At 32.4% G+C, this 19,766-nt stretch overlaps 1 protein-coding gene across 1 annotated transcript; it reads left to right on the top strand.

The window, feature by feature from the left end:
- Positions 1-282: 282 nt before the first annotated feature.
- LOC141528067 (uncharacterized) lies at positions 283-19,389 on the top strand. Its single transcript, XM_074243926.1, has 21 exons — positions 283-741; positions 3,551-3,733; positions 11,047-11,091; positions 11,199-11,420; positions 11,530-11,592; positions 12,303-12,539; positions 12,616-12,777; positions 13,019-13,295; positions 13,374-13,550; positions 13,694-13,858; positions 14,120-14,469; positions 14,543-14,792; positions 14,879-15,072; positions 15,167-15,373; positions 15,441-15,646; positions 15,776-16,619; positions 16,739-17,317; positions 17,428-17,515; positions 17,594-17,950; positions 18,117-18,409; positions 18,490-19,389. Exons 1-21 carry the CDS (start codon positions 667-669, stop codon positions 19,012-19,014), a joined length of 5,499 nt encoding a protein of 1,832 aa, XP_074100027.1. The 5' UTR covers positions 283-666; the 3' UTR covers positions 19,015-19,389.
- The last annotated feature ends 377 nt before the right edge of the window (positions 19,390-19,766 follow it).

Genomic DNA, 19,766 nt, shown 5'->3' with positions numbered 1-19,766 from the left:
AAGCCACGGTACGATTTTTGCTGATGACTTAACAGGGGACCTAGCTTGCTGCTCCGCTCTTCTTGGTGTTCCGCGACTGTCGCTGTATCGTGCCACCAATACCAGCTCGTTGGAGCGCTACGCCGGCAAATAGAAGCTCATCGGGAAGAAAATAACGTTTTAAAAGGCAGCATCAGCTTGCTTGTTGTAGTGGAGCAAGAATCTCGGCTCGGCCTCACATCTGTCGACTTCTCTCTCTCTTTTTCTCGGCGCTCGTGCTGTTTTTGTCTGATATGGACACACCAGCGCAAGGATACATGGATACCAAGCTGAGAACGCGCGTAGGCTCAAGCTGATGGCGATGGTGGGCACATTCTGCTGGTGTAGTACAGTGCGATAGCATAGGAGGAGAAGGTTCGCGGGCCCGAAGCTAACTGAGAAAAAGACAAAGAGGGTAAAGACAACAAGAGGAGGAAGAAGGGACCTTAACAAGTGGAGGGTTTTCTCTGTGTTTAACACGGGAGCGAGACAACTGTCGTCGGGCGCACCAGCCTCCGGGAGAGCTAGTGTCACCTCAGTTTTAGATTTTGCGGATTTTTTCGGTAGACATGTTTATGCGAAAAAACGGCACCTAGGGGTTTTTATTTATGGTTTTTATTTGGGGTGGTGACGAGTAGAAAGAACAAGATGGCTGGGATTTTGAGACCGGCTTTTTGGATCCTTGCTTTTTTTGCCGCCTGGGTTGCTATTGCTGATGCTGTGGTGAGTTTTGATTTTTTTTTTTTTTTTCAAATTTTTTCGAAGATTGGTGAGTAGAAAAATTTTTCGGGTGTTAAGGGTGAGAGTTGACCACGTGAGAGCTGTCAGTTTTTTATTTCTTTGCTTAAGATTGAAGTTAACTTTTAAAATGATTGAAAAAAATTTTTTATTAATGGAATTGTTAATAAATTTACTAAAATTTACGCTTTAATTTTTTTTTTTAAAGTAAAATTTTATTTCAAAAGTAAAAAAAATTTTTTTTATTTTATTCTTCAACAAAAAACGACCACTTAAAGTCCCCCTGCTGATTTTTAGGAAAAAATTTTTTTAGAAATTGGAGAATTTAATTTATGGTTCTTATTTTAAAAATAAAAAATTTAAAATTGATCAACTATACAGTCTTATCAAATTTTTTTTCTTGTGAAATCAAATTTATAAATCATTCTCAGATAATTTATTTCAATTTTTATTAATGATAATGATAATAAAATAAAAATAGATTTCCAATAACATAATAAAATTTTATTAGCATACTTGCAATAATTCGCCAGAAGTGAAATTTAAACATCATTAATTTTTTATTACCCTCCATTAAATATCACCATAAATATACACATTAACATTAATATGTACGTGGATACTGAAAGATATATATGTAATTCATAATTTATGTGTTAATATTTATGAAGTCATTTAATCGGGCACTTTATGCAACCCGCAATTTTTGACACGAATTATCATAATTGAAGCTTATGAGCATTGAGCGCTTCTTGGTAATTTGATTTCAATTATTCTTTAATAAATAAATAAACATGCAAATAATAATATTTAAAAAAAATTATAACTACTTGCAAACTTTGAATGATAAGAAAAAAAAGCGAAACAGTAACATGAGTAAAGTTTTAATGCTCAGTTATAGTCGTAGTTATATTAAATCAATGAGAAGAGCGTTTGTCAGCATATCAGCATCCTCCATCCGTATAATACTCTTACGTATATACATATCTTTGAGCATAAAAATATAGAGCGATCCACGTGTCAAACACGATGAGATAACCCATTATTCCGGTTTGATCTCCCTCGTTTTATTTTTATTTTATTTTTTTTTTTTTTAACTTAAGCGAACTAAACCAAGCACTAAACTCGAACAGAATAAATCAAGAAAATAAATAAAAGTTTTAATAATAACGCATTAATGACAAGAATTATCTGCTCCAAAATGATAATAAATTTAAAACTTATTCTTGATAAATTAAGTAATTTGGTGATGTAATTAAATTTAATTTAAGCCCAGTTGAAAAAAAAAATCTTTATATTTTAGATAAGAATAGAAGATTAAAGATTGAGGATTATATTTTATAATAATGAAATATGTGATAAAAATTTATGAATAGCGGAATAGAACGATTGAAAGATCTTTGAAAGCACGCTTTTTTTTTTTACTGTACTACATATTTTATCTACTCTTTACTTTTCCTTTGATAAATTTTATTATTATTAATTTCTTAGAAATAATAATCATAAAATTTTATTAAAATAAAATTATTATTATTATTATTAATATTATTATTATTATTATTATTATTATTATTATTGTAAATAACAGAATAGTTAAAGTTAAATCTTTAGTCTTTGAAGCAATATCTTTATCTCGCTCAGTACTTCTGCTGAGAAGTTTTGGAGTTCTTGAGATCTTGAACCTTCTTCACTATCACAATTCTACTTTATATATCTGGGTACAGTACGGGTTTACGGGTAGGGTGCAAATACGTGTCGTGGTTATAAACTGGGGTAAACGAAGATGCTGGTTGCTGGTTTAATAATTTACTTACTGCACTGCGTTAACTTTCTTACAAGCAATCCGGTAGTTAGTTAAAGATAATAGTTAGTAACGATAACCGTTGGTATTGTTATTACTATTATTATTTCGTTTTATACCGTATACCAAGAGCTTATAGCTCGTGGAAGCTTATGGGCTCGTTGAGTTTAATTGTTTATAGTTTCAGATTTTGATCAAGGAATAATTATTTTTCAAAGCAATAAAATCATTTTAAAAAAATTTTATTTTTATAAAAATTAAAATAAGAATAAATCTTTGAATGCATTGATCAAAATTAGATCACAGTGGCTTGATTTAGAAATTTTTTAAAGAATTTATTCTAAAGCAATAGTAGTTTGATTAAAATATCAAACTATTCCACCTGGATAAGAGGTAGGAGTTCATTACTCTTGACAATCGCATAAATGTATTATACGAGCGTATAGTAATATGCACATGAAGACTATCGAGGAGCAAAAACGATAATCCCGAGAGTTCAAGAACCTCGAACCGCCTTAAAATATTTAGAGCAATTTTTTCTTGTATTTATATTGCTTTAAATCCAAGAGAAGTTCATACGTTGATACTTTTTTTGAGTTTATTCTATTTATTATTGAATTTAGTATAAAAGCACATATTACCGCTGAAATAGCGTACCGGAAATTTAAACGCCAGTTCAGAGGTTCTGTTGACCCAAATGATCGATAGTAATTCCTCGAAGCTAACTTTATTTGTTTTGTTATTATTATTATTATTATTATTATTTTTATTATTATTATTATTATTATTATTATGACTATTAATAGAAGCTCAAAATTAGGATAAATATAGTTTTATCTTTTGTAGTTTTAGTTAAAGGAGCATGTTCTTGTAACAGCGCCTAAAATAATGTGAATTTTATGCGGTTAAATATTTGAATGACCCACTTTGCGGATATTATTTCTGGAATAAATTAAATTGCATACTTTACACGACCTCTTATCTTGATTGCAGGTTTGTAATACCCAAAAATGTAACTGCAAGGGCATTAAAGGGCAGCCAGGATTCCCGGGAATAGCTGGACCCCAGGGACCCGAGGGATCTCCTGGTGATATTGGACCGGATGGACCGGACGGTCCCAAAGGAGAAAAAGGAGCCGATGGAGAGCACGGAGGCACCGGCGAGAAGGGTTATCGGGTGAGTCTTTATTCATTTATTTATTATTACATTTATTCTGTCACGTTTTAATGAGATTATTTATTTTGCCCCCATTACTGGGAATTCTATTCCAAGACTATCTTTTAAATTATTTATTTATTGATATTTTACTCATATTTAAATTAAAATTGAGTTTAAGAATGGATTATTCAATTTTTAATACAATAAATTATAGAATAACTTTGAATTTTCTTTGCGAGTCTTGTATAATAAATTTTAGAGCTTTAAAATTATTAATTCGCTGTAAATTAATTAAAAAATTCATTAAATCGGAGTTAAAATTTTTAAAAACTCAAAAATTCAGTAAATTTTTAGTAAAATTAATTTTTAATAAATTTATTGACAGAATTTTAATGTAAAAAAAATTGTTAAATGTAAAATATCTAAAATTCAATCAATTAATTAAAAAAAAAAATAATTTTCTTTGAATGTAAACGCTGAAAACATTTAACAGTTGACAAATCTGCCCCAGATTGAAACAGAAAACGAATTTTGAAGCTCTAGAGTCGCTAAAAGAACTAACCCAGGAGCGAACAGAAATAAAAATGAATAATTAAATAGAAAGCTCCGGCCATACAAGTTAACAGCCGTACTCAATTCCAGCGATTAAAAATAGTCGACAAGTGTAAGTGATTCAAACCGTAGGCCGTACTTTGATCGCTCACATTTCACATAACATTTACAGTTTACTTTTATTTAAAAAAAAAAATGTGTCGAAGCAAAAAGGAGTGAGATTTCTTTTTTAAAACAAAATTCAAACCTCCTCTAAACTTAATCATTACTATTATCATGAACAATGTAATGTCGCAACCTAGCGAATGATACGTGGGCCGTAACCCACATAGCAATTTTCTATAATACATTAAAAGGTAAAAACACAAAATTATCCCATTAAAAATAGCTCTCAATAAATTTAATTCCCGATAAATCGATAGCAAAAGGAACCTGGAGTTAGAAACGAGGTCATCAAATAAAATATAACAATAGTACTAACTAATGAAGTTTAAATAAAAAATCCATCAAGTATTATAATATCCTAGATATTACCTAAATATTTTTTCAGTAATTTAAAAATGTCGCAGAAGTTTTTTTTATTGGAAAGAAACTTTAATTGAAAATCAATATTGAAGCATTATCAATTATTTATAAGTCTACTAAAAGCTCGCGGGTCACCCGCAAACGGTCTCGTCCTCTTCTCTTGCCCAAGCCGCGGGATCGACCTCAATTTACGCGGTGCATTATCATATGCATCGGTATTAATGCTCGCCGTGAATATGAAGTCATCGGTTAACTTATATTCATTTATGCTGATGCTTATGCTTATGCTAAAAAATAAATATTGATTTTTTTTATTGCGTGAATTGCCTTAAAGCTAATTTAAACGGAATCATTATTGTAATTAATTTTTAATTTACAATTAGAAATTTTTAGAATTTAAATTACCGCCTAATTTTGCCGTATCTCTCACCGTAAAAAAAAAAAAAAAAAAAAAAAAAATAAATAAATAAATAAATAAATAAAAAATAAATTCTTTCTACTCATTATATTAATAAAATAAATGAATATTATTGTTATGCTCATCCAAATAACTCACTTTAACTCTCCAAGTTCCGCAAATATCAATAGTCTAAGTAATCGGAAGAATTTACATACTATTGAGACGAATAAAAGCAATAGAAAGAGATGACGAAATAGTTGGACCATGAGTTAGCCTTTTGTTATTGGTGCTGATCAGTTAGTGACCCGGTGTTGGCACACGCAAACAACTTTGCCAGAGACTTCAAAGAACGGGTGACGTAACAGTTGCTTTATGGAGTCTTATCCGTCCTTTTATAAATAAGTACATTAAATAAAAGATGTGTATGTAATGATTGTTATTATATACATTTATAAGAAGATACATCATACATAATATATAATACAAGCTACTTGTGCAAGCTTGAGCTTATATTCCATAAAATAAAGTAACTATTATCTATATTAACAGTTATAATGATTCCAATTGTTACAAATCGTCTTGTTACAACTAAACTGATGCGATATGACATTTCATTTGTAGGCGTTTATTGCGAATTGTTACTACTAGCCTTTGGCATTGATCTTTGCTTCTTTTTTATTATTATTGGGATTTATTGGATAGTTGCTATTTGATCTATCGATTCTGATTTACTTTATTTTATTAATTTTGTTTTATTTTTTCTCTTTGATGAGCTCAATATTTAATTCTTAAAAGAATTAAGAATTATTAAAATAAATTTTATATTTTAATAAATTGCACTGTACTTTTTTAAATATTGACATTTTTAAAGATATAAGCTCATCTCGATGTTACACTCATCAAGAGCTTTCATTTGAGTACCTACATGCATTTTCATATATTTTTCATATATATATATATATATATATATATATATATATATATATAATATATGAAAAATTGATGTGGGTACTCAAATGAAAAGTCTCGATGAGTGTAACATCGGGATGAGTTCATATCTTAAAAAATGTCAATAGTTCACAAGATACCAAAGTCAGTTCTCAATTGTTGATATTTTTTAAAAAATAATAAATAATAGTTTAATTAAATTTTATATTGCAATTTTTAGAAATAAATTTTAAAATTTATTAAACTAATTTTTTATTTTTATTTAATCAAATATTATTTGTTTTTTTTTTTTTTTTTTTAAATAATATAAATAAAATTAAAAATAATCCATTCAGCAAATTTTTATTTTATTTTTTTTTTTTTTTATTTAACAGTAAACACGTGTAATGAACTGAAGATTAAATAACGTCTTCTATAAATATACAGATTGCACATAAAGTACACTTGACTGTCCTTCAATCAACTAATAGCTTAACAATCTCCAGCATGAGTAGATTATCCTGAAACAATAGTACGGAAATTGATTAACTATTGACAATTTAATCTAGTAGGTCAGCATTTAATCGGCTGAAGTAGTTCTACTTCAAACGGTTCCTTCAAATTTAATGAGTTACTTTAAATGTATTGATTAGTCGCACAAAGCACCGAATTTATCATTTTAATTTAAATTATTTAACGAGAGTACTACGAGGTCGATTAGAATTAACTTCATTATTTAAAGATACTCTCGTGAAAAATTAATTTGATTTATATTTAACCACAAGAAATTTATCTTCGTTTAAATAAACTCTCTCTTTGAAAATTTAAAAAGTCTGGAGCTTTTACAAATAATTAATAAATAAATAACAAGAGTATTGAATAGGCGCATAGTATATAATAGTATAAATATAAAATTTATTCCGAGTTAAATATAAAGCATTTTATTATTCGGTTTACATTGCAATGCACAGCAGTGGAGCTGTAAAGTACAAAAGAGTGAATTAGTAAAACGATAATAGTTATTTGTGGAATGTAAGAGAACTTTAAAATACCGAGGAGTGACGTTGGAAATATTAAATGGAAACGGTTCAATAATTGAAATTTTAATTGAATTCAAAGTTTTACTTTTGTTCCTGCTCTACTAGTTTGTTTTATTGTTTTAATACTATTTCGAGTTTCGAGAGACCTAATCGATAACAACTTACTTACATTATTTTATTTTATATTATATGACATTACATTACATTACATGATGGACTATTAGTTGACAAGATAGCAATGTCAGTTCTTAATTATTGACATTTTTAAAGATATAAGCTCATCCCGATGTTATACTCATCAAGAGCTTTCATTTGAGTACCCACATCAATTTTTCATATATTTATATATATTATATATATGTATATATGAAAAATATATGAAAAAATGATGTGGGTACTTAAATGAAAGGTCTTGATGAGTGCAACATCGGGATGAGCTTATATCTTAAAAAATGCCAATATTATTATTATTATTATTATTATATTATTATTAAAAAAAAAAATTTTTTTTATTCAAAATTTTAATAACAATAATTTTTCTATTTTTATTATTATTATTTGTCCTGATTTCTATTAATGTGAATGATGAGTAATCATTAATGGAGGAAGAGAGTACGACAGAGGAAAATGTGTAAGTTATAAGTTGTGAATGACACGCACGATACAGATAAGAAGAAACAACGGATACGGAGGTTCCTGTTTTACAGCGGGGGTGAAAATGCATGTCCGGTCTAGTCTGCCCATTAAAAATAAAAATTTAAAATTTTGGTTGCACTTGGATGAATTTTATATTTTTCTACGTTCTACATTTTATGGTGTACTGATACCTGACCCCTGTAGAGGAGATAAGCGAGTTTTCAGGCTGGAAAATGTTTAGTTTATCGGAAATAAAGTAAAATGATAATTGGATCAAGTTCAGGCGGTTTTTTACCAGACGGTGATTTATTGAATTTCAGTGACAAGGGGGTTATCAAATGAGTTTGTGGAAGAGTAGGCGAGATGTCATTTCCTGTTGGTCCTCATGATTATTTTTAACTTTTATCTTTTTAGGCTAAGATTTTATTTTTATTAAAATAAGAAATTTTATTTTATAAAGTAGAATTTAAAAAATTATTTATTTTAAATTATCTGTTTAAAAATTCATAACATTTTTTATTTCATTACTTTTTTTTTTTTATAGAGAATCTTAAATGTCTCGAGTATTAAAAATTTTGATGTAAAAATGATCTCTGAGAATTTTACATTGTCAGCTGGTGTAAACTTAATCAGTATAAGATATCAAATGAAACTATTTCGGTATTTAAAAATATCCACGTGTCTTTTATTGTTCATTTAAAAAATTAAATAATTAAATACTTTGGCAATAAATTTTATAATTAATATTTCTTTCATAAGATTAATAAAAAAATTTTTTTTAGTCTTTTTAAGTCAATTAATTAATAATTTTTTTTTTTTTAATTACATAATTTATAATTTATTTATTTTTTATAACTCTCAAAAAATCTTTGCATCATTTTATGAATAAATAAATAAAATAAATAATTAAAAAAAATTAAACAATTGCCATTGAAAGTCAATAACAATAAAACAAAGCCTAACAATGAACATATGAATGATGAACTATGAATCTGAATAACAATAACAAAGTAGCAAATGATAACATAACTTCCTATTCTCATTGACAATCCGAGAATTATCACAATTAAAATAATGAAGACAATTTATAATTATATATTGTAAAGTCATACATAAAATAAAACAAAAATAGTAGCACGATCGACGAAACCGGATCTTGTATCCTGATATTGTCCTATCCGATCCTTTCAGACCGTAACCAGCATAAATCCACTCCCATATTCTGTTACTTGCGCTCATCAAAGTCCCACTCATCAAAATTGGATTACATGATCCGCGGTTAGAAGCAGAAAACAAATATTTCAACCAGCAAATCATTCCGGAATGTCTACTAGAGTGTTCCTCGTTCTCGCCGGATGTCATTTGATTTGATAATTTTTCACTTACTCCATTAATAATTTAATATAAATTAATACTCGCTGATATCTCACAGTGAACCAGGAAATTATTTTATCTTCGAAATATGTTAGATAAATTTTGTTTTTTAAATTTTATAGAAAATATTCGAAAAATTTTTAATCTAAAAAATTTTAAGACTATAAAAGTCTTCAAAATTATTTTTTTCGTTCAAAAAAATTTTTTTTTATTTAAATTAATTTTTTTTTTCTGTCTACACTTTTGAAAAATTTGTATAAAAAATATTTTTTTATATTTCTAATATAATTTTATATATTTTTAATGTAATTTAGACAAATTAAAGGTATCGAAAAAAATCTTAGTGACAAATTTGGCGTTCCTGACACCAGATAAAACTTTTGTCACTTACCATGTATTACTTTCTCCTTATTTAACTTCGCTCGTGGACCCCGACGTTACCATAAAAAGTAATCATCGTCATATGCAGCTTTATGCAACTAACTTTACCCAAAATAAAAATAAAAAAAGAAATTCTCACTTTTCAGTTTTGTTGTTATGCAATTAGGTGATTTATCGCGGAAAACTTTTACCCGCTGTTTAATAAAACTTTATTGCGTCCTACAGGTACTGGACTCGTATTATTATAATTATAATAATTATAATTGTAGTAATTTTTATTTTTATTTCGGTAATAAAATATTTAAATTGTAACCTCGGGCTAAATCCCATAAAATTCATAATGTAATCGCTCGAGGCGCTTTACATTTTATATATTTTTTATAATTGTTACAATGTTATTTTATTTGACTAAAATTTTTTATTGATATCAAATCATAATTCTAATCATAATTGCTAAGATAATATGTTATGAATTATGAATAATTATTCTTCCGCCAAAGAAGTTATTTTTGCACCAAACGATGACTTCATTAAAAATCGAAATGAAAGGCCGCTTTGTCGGTGTCGATAAAAAGTTTAATTTTTTTTTTTTTTTTTTTTCAAGTTTTAGCAAAAGTTTTGTCTAAAGAATGAAGCAATTTTACTGTTATTAAATTTGGGGCGTTTAGTTTAAGAAAAGTTTGTTTTCGTGATTTTATACTTGAGCAGTTTTATCTTTAAAAATTTTACAATTTAATTTTTAAAGTTACTTTAAATTTTTACCGAGAATTGACATTTTAAAAATTCAAAATTTGACTTTAAAATATTTATTTATTTAATAATTACAATTACAAAACATCGAGCTTGTTTAAATTTTACTAATAAATATTTTTTAACTCGAAAATAAATTACTATAAAAATAATCAAAGATTTTTTTTCGTAAGAAAATTAATATTTTTCAAACTTTGCAAGGAAAAATCCTAAAAATTGTCATATAATGTTCTCTTTTTTTTTTTTTTTTAATTAATTTAATAATTTATTGTCAAATTTTGACCAAAAAGAACTCGATAAAAATTTAATTTTTCAACCTAAAATTTTCCCATAAAATATAAAATAAAAATAGTGATATGTTGATTGAAGAAATTCCAGAATTCGATTTAAAAAAAAAAAAAAAAAAAAAAACCAAAAAATAATAATAAAAGCCATGTGCTATCAGTATAAAAAAATTGATGATCTGGTTGTCGGTAGGTCGTACCTCGTGTTTACTTAGGACGGTTTAACAGCAACGGTTACGGTTGAGTTTTCTAAATAAGTCACTCAGATAAACTTTAAACATCTTGAGTAACATAAACTATTTTCTTAATTTATTCATCGGATCTGTTTTTTCTCCAGATTCTTCTTTAAATTCTAATTGCTTATCTTTATTTAATATTTAACATTTCAACCGCATCGCAAAGCTAAATTTCATTAAAATAAATAAAGAATAACAAATTAATTTCTGAGGTTTAATTTTTTAGGGAGACGACGGTATTCCGGGATTCGTCGGGGCTCCGGGAAAGTCGGTGAGTAAAATAACCCACGTTTTAAAAGTTCTTATTATTATTATTAAAAATAATAATAAGAACTTGTAAAAAATGAATGAATAAATAAATATTTAAATATTAAATAGGGACATACAGGAATCGCGGGGGTGAGAGGTCCCGACGGTCTCGACGGGTGTAACGGTACCGACGGTCGTGCAGGCCCACCAGGAATACCAGGTTTGTACGGCTCGAGAGGATTGCAAGGCCCTGATGGAGACCCAGGACTGATCGGTGAACCTGGAGAAGGTGGAATTAATTCTATTGGTGTAAAAGGAGACCGTGGTAACCCTGGAATTAATGGTCCTCAAGTAAGTACTTTTTTTTATAATTAAATCTACAAGTTTTACACTTAATTAGAAAGTCAAAAAATTTTTTACTATACATTAATTAAACTATTTTAAATAAATTATTTTTTAGGGCTACGAAGGCGAATTTGGCTACCCCGGAGACATGGGATACCCTGGAGATACAGGAGATATGGTAATTAATAATTGTTGTAATAGTAGTTGCAGTTATTAGTCTAATTAATATTGATTAAAAAGCCTGGTGGTATTATCTTAGGCACAGATTCATTGTCACTTCCTTTGACGGTTAGCTTTATCAAGCTTTATGCACTTTATCAGTTGATATAAACTAATATGTCTGTGGCTACCGATAAAAATGACAAGAATTTAGGTTGCGTCCTACGTTTATTTTATTTTATTCATCACGCTGATAAAATCAAGTCTATTATAATCATTTTAGTAATTATTGTCTTTGTATTTCAACTTAAATAATAATAATAATAATAATAATAATAATAATAATAATAATAATAATAATAATAATAATAATAATAATAATAATAATAATAAGGAAAAGAAGAAGAAGAAATATTAACTCTTAGTTTAGAATGTAAAAAGATTTATTTTTAATAATAACAATCAAGAAAATTGGCTAAATAAATTTTTAATTAATTTTTTTTTAAATAAAAAATTAAAAAAAAATTTTTTTTCAATAAAATTGTCAATTTTTATAAAAAATTTAAACATTAAAATTTTTTGACATAATTTAAAAAAAAAATATAAATAAAATACAATAATTTTTTTTTTTTTATAAAGTCAAAATTAAAAATTTGTTAATTTTCTAAAAAAAAAAAATATTAATAAGTAATAAAATAATTTTTTTTTCTAATAAAAAAAATTCTGTAGGGATACCAAGGTCCTGCAGGTCTTCCAGGTCTTCGTGGTGACCAAGGAGACACAGTTTTTGGAATTAAAGGCCAGGTTGGAGAACAAGGAGACCGGGGAGAGCCTGGCCAGCCGACTTCTGAGCTGAAGAGAACTCAAAATACGCTCCTGGTGAAAGGACCCATGGGTCCCAAAGGTATTCGCGGTGACTACGGCGTCTGGGGAAGGAAAGGAGAGATTGGAGAACGAGGACTCACTGTAATTACAATTTTATCTTGATTAAAAATATTTAATTTAATTGAAGAACAATTTAATTGAATAATTTTGATAATAGGGACGACCTGGTTATGTTGGCGTGAAAGGAGTCAAAGGTGAGCAAGGTGACGATGGACCGAGAGGTAAACAAGGAGTACAAGGGCCTTTGGGGCCAGCTGGAGAAAAAGGAGAAAAAGGAGCTCCAGGATACGAAGGAAAACCCGGAGAAGATGGATGGGATGTAAGTTTTTGAAATAATTAATTATAAATTCAAATTTTGATTTAAGTTTTGAAGAAAAAAAATTACATCAGACCTTTTTTGTAGGAAATTAAATTTTTTTTAAAAAATTTAAATTTAAAGTTTGAAAAAAAAATTTCTTTAAATTTTTCAGGCAATTTTATTTTATTTATTTATTTATTTATTTTTTTTTTTTTTTTTTTTTTTTTTTTTTTAATGATTGTAATAATTTTTTTTAATTTAGGGAGAACCTGGTGAACCAGGAAACAGAGGACCTCCCGGAAGACAAGGAGCTCCCGGAGAAAAAGGTCAATACATCCCCGAACTTGATGAAATAGTAGTAGGACCAATTGGAATCCAGGGAGATCTAGGACCTCCCGGAGAACCAGGACACCCTGGGAGCAACGGAAAGCCTGGATTAGTTGGATACATTGGTCCTCCAGGGTTTCCTGGACCCAAAGGTGCTCCTGGTGAACCTGGAGCTAAAGGATCTTCAATTAAAGGCGAACAAGGAGATGATGGTAATTTTCTTTTTTTAATTTTTTAATAATTCTTATAAAAATAATTGAAATAAAAATTTTAATTTTATTTTTATTCAGGATTACCCGGAACACTGGGCCCAATGGGACCAATAGGAAAACCGGGGTTACCAGGAATCGTAGGCGCTAAAGGATTCCCCGGGGTGACAATAATCGGTCCTCCAGGTCCTGACGGTCAGCCAGGATACGACGGACTTGATGGACCACCTGGTGATCGAGGAGATCCTGGACCACCTGGTAAATAAAATTTTTATTTACATTATTTATCTGAATATTCACCGATGATAAATTTATTAGTATTAATTGGACAATAGTGAATAGAAATTAAATAAAAAAAAATAGTAATTATTATTACTAATCGATGATAAATTTTTCAACAGGTGAAAAGGGATTCCCCGGAACAGGACCAAAAATTCAAGGCCCACGCGGTGAAGATGGTCTGCCAGGAATACCAGGAACCCCTGGACCAGATGGTTGGCCAGGAGTTCCAGGTTTCAAGGGTGAAAAAGGATTCCGAGGCGATGATTGTGGAGTTTGTGCTCCAGGTAATTTAATGACATAAATCTGCTGACATAAATCCAGAAAGAATTGACTAGAATTAATTATTAAATAAAGCTATTAATAAATATTATTAACGTGGGATTTTACGGTGAATTCCTCCCACTCGGTTTCATCTTGACCCTAATTAATTAATACATTCAATAGCATTAAATATTTTGCATCATCCATCCTACTGCAATATAAAGATTAATTACTTATTTATCCCATCAATTTCAATTATTATTAAATTAATTCTAACATTGCAGGCTTGCCGGGGCAGAAAGGAGACAGAGGTGACTCTGGACTAAATGGATACCCCGGCGCTCCAGGATTCGCAGGCCTTCCAGGGCCTCGAGGTCTCAAGGGCAAGCACGGAAGACCAGGAAGCGTTGGACCGATGGGTCTTGACGGCGAAAGCGGTCGACCTGGAATCTCTGGGCCCCAAGGACCCAAGGGATTCCCCGGATCTATCAAATGGCCTCCTCGTGGAAAGCTTGAGGCTCCTTCTGGAGATCGTGGAGACAAAGGGTACCCCGGGTTCGAGGGTCTCCAAGGGCCACCTGGCGATGCTGGTGAAATTGGAGATTTTGGTCCTGCAGGTCCTAAAGGAGAAAAGGTATGATTTTTTTTTTTTTTTTTTTTTTTTTTTTTGATAATTTTTGATAGTAAAATTATGATGATTTTTTTAGGGAGAGTTTGGAATGCCTGGAAAACCTGGAAGAGATGGAAGACCAGGCTTCGATGGCTTGCCTGGAGAAAAAGGCGACGATGCTGATATTCCTAAAGAATACTTGCAAGGTGAACCCGGATTGGACAGCGCTCCGGGTCCGAAGGGAGAGAGGGGAGAACCTGGAGCTCAAGGAGAGCCTGGAACGTCCACGCAGTACAATATTGACATTACCGGTGACAAAGGAGTCAAGGGAGAACGTGGTGGACCTGGTAAATTTTTGCAGCTTATAAAAAAAATTTTTTTTTTCCATGATTAACTTTAACTTCGGATGGTAATTTTGAATATTTAATTACAGGTCACCCAGGAGCGAAAGGATATCCAGGACGAACTGGAGATGAAGGTTGGTTCGGAGCTCCAGGTTTACCTGGGTCACCAGGTATTTCGATTCAAGGTCTAGAAGGTTTAAAAGGGTATGCTGGTATGCCTGGAGACCAGGGTCCTCGAGGTTTTCCTGGTGAACCTGGTAAACAAGGTCCAGCTGGTTTTATGGTAATTATTTTAACCATTATAGTTTTTTTTTATATAATTAATTAATTAATAATTATTGTCTAATTAATAAATAATTTTTTTTTATGTAATTTAGGGACCACCAGGACAAAAAGGAGACCGTGGAGATGCAGGAACAAACCAATTGTACGGAGATATCGGTGAGCCAGGTTACCCCGGTGAGAAAGGTGACGATGGAGATGAGGGAGCACCTGGTAAGCGTGGTCAGGACGGCGAAAATGGGCCTAAAGGTGTCAAAGGGTCTAAAGGGGCTCCTGGATTTGAGGGACTACCCGGACTTCAGGTATAATTTATAAAATTTTAATTTAAAAATTAATCATTCCAAATTTAATTCTTAATTTTTGTACCAGGGTGCAAAAGGAGTACGGGGAGACAGTATTCAAGGATTCCGTGGATTCCCGGGTAGCCCGGGAGCACCTGGAATTCCAGGTATGCTTGGTAATTTTGGTGTGAAAGGTCAAGATGGGTCACCTGGATACAGAGGAATCAAAGGATTGAAAGGAGAGATCGGATTCCATGGTCGTCATGGTGAAGATGGTGACATGGGACCTGAAGGGTAATTATTTTGATACAAGCCTAAATTATAAATTATTATTTATTTATTTAATTTTTTAATATTTAAAAAAAAAATTTTAAACTAACAATATACTGTAATTTAAAATTCAATTGTTGTATTTTTATCCAGTTACCCTGGAATGGTTGGAATGCCTGGACTGCCAGGTCGACCAGGCGACGACGGAGACATAGGCGAAATCGGCGAGTCTGGACCGCCAGGATGGATGGGCTCGGACGGAATCGACGGGATGCCCGGAGCAAAGGGAGAAATAGGTGACGAAGGATTCCCAGGATTGCCAGGACCGCCAGGTCCAATTGGTCCTCCGGGTTTCATCGGTGATGTCGGTTTCGACGGACTTCCCGGAGAGCCTGGAGAAAATTCGTTCAGCGGACCCCAGGGCGACATGGGCGACACTGGAGCTAAAGGAGAGATCGGAGCTCCAGGGCTGCCTGGATTCGACGGAAGACCTGGACTTCCTGGAGACATCGGTCGCGAAGCTCGCGGCTCCGATGGTCGGCCGGGAGAAAAGGGAGACCACGGCTGGGACGGCGTCAACGGAAGACCTGGCCCCAAGGGAGAGATCGGAGACATTGGCCCCGATGGAGTCAAAGGAGAGAGGGGAGACTATGGACCGCAAGGACGACCTGGTACTCCGGGAATACCGGGAAGAGACGGAGAGAAAGGAGAGATTGGACCCATGGGACCTACTGGATACAACGGAGCCAAAGGAATGCGGGGATTGGATGGCGATCCAGGTGCTATTGGACGACCAGGAAAGCCTGGAGATGCCGGGTCTAGGGGATTCACTGGATTGCCAGGTCTTGAAGGACCTAAAGGAGAGACAGGAGAACCTGGATTGCCTTCCTATGCTGAATCTGAGAGAGGAGACTGGGGTGATGATGGCTATCGCGGGCTTAGAGGTAGAAAGGGTGACCTTGGTGATATGGGTCTTCCTGGTTTCCCTGGTCGTAAGGTAATTTAAAAATTTTATTAAATATAAATTAATTTTATTAAAAAAAAATTTTTTTTTTTTAATAAAAACAAATTTATTGCCAATTAATAATAATAATAAAAAAAATTTTATTCCTTCAGGGAATTGTAGGTGACGAAGGTTTCTTAGGCCCTGATGGTTACGCCGGCTTATCTGGGCTCCCAGGACTGCCAGGAGATCAAGGTCCAACTGGTCGACCAGGCCCACCGGGAGAGTTCCAAGAGCCTGGAGAGCCAGGTATGCCGGGACTGAACGGCATGCCGGGTCTCCCAGGTCGTCCTGGCCAGAAAGGAGCGCCAGGAGAATATGGACCTGACGGACCCAAAGGAATTCGCGGAGAGCCTGGAAAAAGTATTCCGGGGCCGAAAGGTGTGCATGGAGATCAAGGACCACGTGGATATGAAGGACGCCCTGGAGTTCCGGGTCCAAGAGGCCTCGAAGGCTTCCCTGGAGAACTCGGGCCCAAAGGGTTCCGTGGAGAGCCTGGGTACTCGAGCTATGCGCCCAAGGGTGAGACTGGAGATGTTGGTTTCCCAGGTCGAGATGGAAGACACGGTGCTAAAGGAGAAATCGGTGACTCTGGCAGAGATGGATCTCAAGGGTATCCTGGTTTGAAAGGAGAGCAAGGAAAGCCTGGATTCCCAGGTCCTTCTGGACTTCCTGGAGCCGATGGACCTAAAGTAATTATTTAATTTATTAATTAGTAAAAATGTAAATAATTAAGAAATGACCTTGTGTCTGACCACAAAATTTTGCTTATTCTCTTAATAATACAGACAATTTATTCCAGGGACCCAAAGGTGACCGAGGTGTCAATCGCTTCGCGTTCCACAACACCAAAGGCGTTATGGGCGAACCTGGTCTACCAGGACCTCCAGGTACTCCACATAGATTTATTTTTATTAATTATCAATTAGAATTTTAATTAATACTTTTAATATTTTTTTTTTTATTAGGATTCCCTGGAAGCGAAGGAATGATGGGAATGCCAGGACTAGACGGGCTTCCAGGTCTCGAAGGTGATCGTGGTGATGACGGAGAAGTTGGACCTGCTGGTCCTGACGGCGAAGACAGTCGTCCTGGACGCGAGGGAGCTCCAGGCTCAGTTGGTCGTCAAGGACCACCTGGATTCACTGGTCCGCCCGGAGACGACGCTCTTCCTGGACCTGGACCTAGAAGTAGAGGCTTCCACTTTGCTCGGCACTCGCAGACAGAAATGATTCCTCAGTGTCCTCGTGGAACTACCAAACTTTGGGATGGATTCTCTTTGCTTCACATTATGGGCAATGGTCATCCTTGGGGTCAAGATCTTGGTAAGATTTTTTTTTTTTTTTTTTTTTATTTTTTTAATAAACATTAAATAAACTTATTAATTTTTTTTTATTTTTTAATTTATTTTAAATTTATAATTTTTTAAGTAAAAAAAATTATTATTTATTTTCTGACTAAATTAATTAAAAATTTAATTTTTTTTAACAGGAGCTGCTGGTAGTTGTGTCAGAAAATTCTCAACAATGCCTTTCTTATTCTGTAACTTAAACAACGTGTGTGATTACGCGCAGCGTAACGACTACAGTTACTGGTTAAGTTCAACAGAGCCAATGCCGATGATGATGACACCAATTCCTGCCCGAGAATCCGGACGGTATATCTCCAGATGTTCTGTCTGCGAAGCACCAACCCGGATGATAGCTGTTCACAGTCAGTCAATGACAATTCCATCCTGTCCTGGAGGTTGGGACGAAGCTTGGATCGGTTACAGTTTCCTTATGGTAATTACTTAATTATAATAACCTAAAACTACATCAATAAAATAAATAAATTAATTAATTAAATTTAATAATAAAATTAGCACCGCGACTCTGGAGCTGCTGGAGGTGGTCAATCTCTAATCTCACCGGGATCTTGCTTGGAGGAATTCCGCACCCGTCCGTTCATCGAGTGCCGTGGTTTAGGCACTTGTAATTACTTCTCAACAGCGATTTCATACTGGCTGGCGACCATAGAGGACCACGAGATGTTCAGAAAGCCGCAACCGCAGACACTCAAGGCAGACCACACATCCAGGGTAAGTAGGTGTGCTGTTTGTGTTAGACGACAAATCACCGAGGAAAGCGGAACCCGGGTGAAGCCTATAGCGACCAACGGATCTCGCTACCCGCCTCAGAATTACAATCCTCAAAGAGTTCCAACAATTGGTGGTGTCCAGCCGATTCAACCTCTTGCACCAGTTCAACCTTATGACAACGCTCAGCGACGAGGACCTACTCAAGGAAGACCATATTACAAACGACCTCAAGGTTTTGATAGAACTCAAGGTTACGACCGAAGAACTCAGTTCCGAAGACCAGAGTATCTTAATGGGGTCAACAATTGATCGTCTTGTACTTCTCAGCATCTTTTAGAGTACATCGATTATTTAATTAATTAATTAATAGATTAATCTATGTATATAATTATAATAATTATTTAGCTGGTTTAAGTTATAATAGTACCGTTGGATCCATCGGGCACTGATTTATCAGTGCTGTGCCATAATTGTACCATGTACATTTAAAAATTGCTAATTCAAGTTTTATATTATAATTATACTGCCAAATATATTTTAATGTAGTTTGCACTAAATATATTTTTAACATTATTATTATTATTATTATTATTATTATTATTATTATTAATATTATTACTATCAATATTAATTATTTTATGTCAAAGTATGTTACTCGGATTTTATTAAAATACTTTTTGATAAGTTTTTTTGATATTTTTTATTTTTTAACCAGAATAATAATCATATGTTTTAATTTATGAATTTTATATTATTAAATTCATAATAAATTAATCCAAAAATTAATTTTTTTAAAATTCATATGTTGGCATTTTTTTAAATTATAATTGTTATTTTTATAAAAAATTTTTTTTCAGCAATAATTGATTTTTTAAATGAAAAAAAAAAAAAAAAAAAAAAAAATTAGCCAGATCAGCTGATTTCTGAATTATTAAATTATTGGTTTTATATTTATTAAAAAAAAAATAACACTTAAATTGACAGGCATTAAAAATTTTTTTAGAATTTTATAGCAATTAAATAACTATTTAAAAAGTTCCACATGTGAAAATTAATAAAAA

Source organism: Cotesia typhae, unplaced genomic scaffold (genome assembly GCF_013202065.1).
Source record: "Cotesia typhae breed Kobodo isofemale line unplaced genomic scaffold, CoteBio_Ctyphae contig_11, whole genome shotgun sequence".
Taxonomy (NCBI): domain Eukaryota; kingdom Metazoa; phylum Arthropoda; class Insecta; order Hymenoptera; family Braconidae; genus Cotesia; species Cotesia typhae.
This window is presented reverse-complemented; position numbering and strand designations above follow the sequence as displayed.